The sequence below is a fragment of the Morone saxatilis genome, unplaced genomic scaffold, assembly GCF_004916995.1.
Source record: "Morone saxatilis isolate NCDOM2014 unplaced genomic scaffold, NCSU_SB_2.0 Contig2, whole genome shotgun sequence".
Taxonomy (NCBI): domain Eukaryota; kingdom Metazoa; phylum Chordata; class Actinopteri; family Moronidae; genus Morone; species Morone saxatilis.
In genome coordinates, this window is record NW_023339762.1 from 2,175,059 (window position 1) to 2,180,766 (window position 5,708).

Sequence of the window (5,708 nt, forward strand, 5' to 3'; positions counted from 1 at the left end):
GGCAGCTCTTGCTCATCCAACTCTGCTGGTAACCTCAGAGTTTTGGCTTTGTCTTTCACTTAATTTATTTTGGTTCTTTACTTTTTTAAATTTACTACAGCCTTTATCAGTAGGTGGCTGTTTTCAACTAATAAGATCTAGCAAACGCACTGTACACTACCTGCCCAGCACTGAATGGCAGACTGACAGGGTTAGCATCTAGCACAGTGGAGCATTTAGCAGCTACAGAACTAAATGTTATTCTCAGGAGACTGAAACAGAGCTAAAAGGAGAGTAAATATTGGACCTACATTCATCAGGTGGACAGAAAAAAAACTCCAAATGAATGCTAATTGTGCCCTGTGTCTGCTGGATGTGTAAACTTGTTCACCACATCAACTTTAAAAAAAAGCATTCCCTTTGTCATTCACCTTATTAAGCGCTTTACAATTTGCCTCTCATTTACAGATTAGTGGCCAACCAGCTTAACCTCGACAGCCGCAACAACCCCAAGGTGATAATGATGTTGTTTTTACTTATTTTCCTTTTAAGCTGCCTGTAAAAAAAAAAAAAAAAAAGTTTTTTTTCCCCTAACTTTTCTAATGCGATACTTCAAAATGTGCATTAAAATATACGTTGATGGAAACCTGGCTATCATTTAAAATCACAATCAAACAGTCAATGTTACAAGCTTATATGGTATGGTCGCAACATTTCAAAGCATGAAAGGGGAATTCAACTTTATAAACACAGACGGCATCAGTGTCATGTTTAGAGCATTTTATCTCATGCAGACCTACCCGTGTCCAGAGGGCGCTATGAAGTATAGGCAGCAGTGGACTCTGTTGTCTGGCATGGATCTGCGGTTCACCCTCGACTCTGCATTCAGGAAGTCCTCGCACTTACTGTCGATGTAGTTTATGACTGGCTGCCAACTGGGAAGATGAGAAAAGAGGTCAGGCAGAGAAAAGGAAGGAATAATACAGAGTATATGATCTATTAACTGGAAAACATTCCGATTATGCCAGCACTCCTCACCAGTTGCTGTTGTCCACTGCATCTCCAAACCCGGGTGTATCGACAATGGTGAGTGTCAGTTGGACCCCTCCTTCCTTAATCAGCACTTTGGACTGCTCCACCTGAAACACACCAACATTCAAACTATTTAATACCCTACTGATCGGAATCAAAACCTGCTCCTTACATCTGAATCCTAGTTGTTGCAGAGTTCTGATTATCGTTCTGTATCTGTGTGGATTCAACACTTTGAAAATCCAATTCAGAAGACAATTTATCAACATGAATGTTCCTACACACATTGGCCTGTGTTTAATTATGCGACACTATCCTCTCCCACTCAGGGCACTGGTGATACATCATGGAACTGTAAGTGCACCCACACAGCCTGCTGGGAGATTCATAGATCTGCTGGTCGTACGTGTGAGGAATCTCAAACTCTCCCCATGGTTTAAGCAGCAAATGTATTTAGGAAAAAGGATGGATGAGTACTACTTCCTCACAATACAGGACATTGATTCCATCCTGAACTTTAGCTCCTAAATTGAGCCAATCCTGGATCTGACTTAAGGCTGCCAAGTTGAACGTTTGGAGAGCAGCTGCACATTAAATCTTGCACGGAGGAAAGGCACTGCTGTACCGACCTCAAAGGGTGCGGACAGAGCTTGCAACAACCCCTGGATTAGCATGGGTGTAGTTACTCTTAAAACACGGTTTATGATTTATACATGAGAATACATGCAGTTCAAATTGTGTAATTGAGGCCAGGATTACTGCAGCATTGGAGTGGTGCATGGACGCCTTGCTGCAAGATGTGGAGAACATGTTAGTCGTGTATCATTGCTAAAGTGAATGCCAAGTTACGCCAATGGCACATCTAAGTATTAGGTTTCTATGATGTGCTGGTTCAACACAGGATTATCAATCCAGTTGTCTTCTGTCTGAGCTTTTGGAGCCACTTTTACAGCAAATGGTCCTGCAATTTTAGATTTTTTTGGAGTGTAATTACATTTGTCTGTAACACACTAATATAATGCTTTATTGTTCCTAAATTCAGTAATATTACAGTTATCAATCAAATAATTATGTCGTTGCTTGTGGCTTAAGGCTACATTAGCATTACTGGCATTACACACCTGAATCTCTAACCCAACTGTCGACAGTTGGGATGCATTGCTGGTAATGTAGTTGCCAGGTTTTGCTGCTGCTGCTGTCGCCATAGCGGGAGGTCAAGATCTGCTAGTTAATAAAACTTAGAGATGCAGACTTCATTACAAAACTCTCTGTAATAAACATTGCTGTTATCTTGAGAAACCGAACCTGATACTGGTTACTTATAGGATTAATTCAGTTACTGAATTTCTAACTGTTGACTAACTATTATATTGTATATAACTACTGACTAACTATTATATTGTTATAAAGCCACCTTGTTGCTTGTTTTTGTGAAATGCGAAATTTGTCTACAGGAAAACACAATTCAATAGAGGTGAATTGGCATGAAGCGGATTAGACCCACCCCCAGTAACTGAATTCATTCCTACAAGTAACCAGTATCAGGTTCAATTTATCACGTTTATAACAAACCAAATCTCATGAAAATCGGTTTAGAATTAAGTGAGTTACAGTTGATTTGGTAGTAGCGAGTACGCAGTATCTACGTTTCTATATCTATGGCTCAACTGTCATTGGAGCACAGAGCAAAAAGAAAGGGTCAACAGTGAGCAGAGACAATTTGATGCCATAGCTCCCAGGTAAGTAAAACTTTGTATTGTAAACATTAGATTAGAATCTAAGTCAAACGCAATTCTGTGTACAGTCATTACAGTTTAGTCATTCTATCACATCCATTTGCTTTTATCGTTTATCTAAATCAGCTTAGACTTTATAGGACAATTTTAACATGACCAGGGAGTTTTTTTTGAGGTAGGTCAGCTAATAGCTAATCTGTAAACCTAGATTTCTAGGGCCACATAGATTTGAACCCATGGCCGCTGCAGCAAGGACTCTTGGTATATGGGGCGCCAGCTCTACCAGGTGAGCTACCATGGTGCCCCAAGGGATACCTTTTTTTTTGGTGAGGACACTTAAATTGTTCCTAATTTGAATCAGAATTAAGTTTATTTTAGATTTGCAGTTTTTGTATAGCTGCTTGTGTTTACAGAAAAATTTACATTTGACAACTTTGGGTTTGTAGAAACAAATTTAAAGTAACACATTTAAAACCCCCCCACAGTTTTGGTATTGGTATTGAACCTATACCTAGCGCTAAAGACATTTCTAACACATGTAATCAATGGGCAATCTGAAAGTTCCCAAAATTGTAGCTGTGATGTTTTTGTCACCAGCATCCGTTTAGTCAAAGACTAGTAATTAAGCATAAAATTTCCCACTACACCAATTCATAACTGCTTTTTGGGCCTCATGGTAATAGTAGGTAATAGGTAATAGTCCTGTTGACCCACCTTCAGTTTGTGATTTTAGACACTGTATTCTCAAACATCGTGTGTCCTAAACTTTGTATTAAAGAAACAAATCAGGTGATGTTCCTGTATCTTTTGCATCTCCACATGACAGCAGCTCTGTTATGTTCCAGTTTACGCACCGGCACAGGGCTAAATTTACTCTGTTTTAGTGAGACTAAAAACATCAAGAGCCTTTTGCTCCCAGCTCCCTTTTGGTCCATTGCTCACATCGAACCTCATGTGAACCCCACGAGTGCAACGTGGGCATACATGCTCTCCTGCAAGTAGCAGTTAGTGTGTTGAAGTGTGTTTGCCATGGGTGCTGTGGTCTGAGGCTGAGAGGGAGACGGGGTCAGGGTATTTATATTCCAGAACAATCTCTCATGCTTTGTCGCTCACTCACATTCCCCCAGATCAGATTTCTTTTAAATGATGGTGTTGAGACTGACGGCATTTTTGAGGTTTTCTCCCAATCTGTTTTTCTTTGCGGAAATGGTGGAAATAGCAGATTTGGTTTTGAGATGGCTGACATGTCATGCACAAACACTTACAGTGCAAATACACATTTGAACACACACGCTGGATGCACAATTAAGCTTAGATATGTCAAATGACTGCGGTGCGTGATATATATGCTCAGCTGTAAAGTCAGACAGATTATCTGAAGGTTTGTGGAAGCTGAAGAATGTTTGTGTTAGAGCAAGAGGGCTGTAGTTTGAGTTAAAGGGGTGATACTAAAATAACTAGATGGCGTTGTGAAAGTATGCGGCGAGGCGAGGAAACTGCAGGAAATGATGGATCTGTGGGACTGAATGTGAATATATGTGTCTGAAGAGTGAGATGGAATGGTTTTGTTTGTCTGCTGTTTCAAACTAAAGCCACACACAGAAATACAGACAGATATATTATATACAATAATATGTTGGATCTTAAAACATATAAATTTTTCTATATCGTCATCATCATGGATTATGCCTAAACTTAGGCTACTGTTGATGTATGATTTGTGCATGAGGGTGACTCATCACTAATTCACTTTAATTCAAGTTTGTGAGAATATTAAATGCATTTTCCTAGACAGACTTTGCTTTTCATTAAATTTGGTAAAGTATGAAATTCAAATAGAAGGCTTATCTCACTCACACCCCTCTAACCCCAGTAGCTACCTCACAATCATGACAATCTTACACCCAAAAGCTAGTTCAAACTGAACATGAAGTAAATTTTAACTCTAAAGTTGTAACCATTTTACACACCTTCGCATCCATGTGTGTCTTTCTTTATATAGACTTTGTATCAGGGATGGGCTAATATACAATTTTATCGCAATAAAAAACACTATCGTGTTGGTATATCGTGGTGAATTTCTTTTACCGGGACAATCGTGAATATCCTCACAAGTGACTTGAAAAAGCTGTCTTGATTTCCTGATTTGCTTTGAACAAGGGGAAACCCAAATCTTTCCAGTCATTCTAAAATCACCATGGCTCTAGGCTCGGCTTGCTCATTGTATCCCTTAAAAATAATGAAACCAGATGAGTGGAAATACTATGGAATCCAAACTAAAGAACAACAGGGAGGTGAGGTTCCTATCTGAGGTGTCCTATTTGGTGATATATTGGTGATTATCGCAATTATTTCGAAATTTTCATATTGTCCTGTGATTAACTTTGTATGTATTTGCACTAAAAACGTAAAAACAAATTGCAACATAGTTAAATCGCCATATGTGAATATTCAAATCGTGAGAAAATGTATCTTTTTAAACGGCAGGGGGCACTATCTACTTCTGACTTGTTCGACATCCTACGTCACTCAAGCCAATAGCTGTATGAAGACGCAAAGACATGGCGGCAGCAGGTGAAGACTTGAAATTGAGGATACCCGTCCAGCTTTTTGGCTTCCCCGAGTCAGAAAATGAACAAGGTAAGAGGAGAAATCAGGCTTCTTACCGGTGTGGAAAAGTATGGAATTTGATTTTAATCATTTCCAGGTCTGGATAAGTATGGAAAAAAGAAAAGGAGTATGGAAAAAAAAATATATTAAACCATTTAAAAAAGCACTTTTGGCCAGTGGAATGGTAAACTGAATGCTGGCTCCTTGGAAAAGGCCGCTGTGGATGTGTGGGTGATGCTTGTTTGTGTGCATGTGCAAAGAGGACAGGGTAAAATGTAAGAGAGAGCCAAAGCCTGCTGCACACTGATTTGACAAATGTGTATTAAGCATGAGTGTGTGAGCAGTTTTCAT

General features: G+C 39.4%; 1 protein-coding gene across 3 annotated transcripts in view; it reads right to left on the reverse strand.

The window, feature by feature from the left end:
• Positions 1–5,708, reverse strand: part of LOC118330922 (septin-7-like) — a 42,339-nt gene that overhangs the window by 17,143 nt on the left and 19,488 nt on the right. For all 3 annotated transcript variants that reach the window (XM_035665655.1, XM_035665654.1, XM_035665657.1), the window contains 2 exons: positions 1,018–1,118; positions 780–914 (listed from right to left, as the gene is read on the reverse strand). In XM_035665655.1, coding sequence (XP_035521548.1) covers positions 780–914; positions 1,018–1,118 — 236 coding nt within the window. The remainder of the gene's footprint in view (positions 1–779; positions 915–1,017; positions 1,119–5,708) is intronic.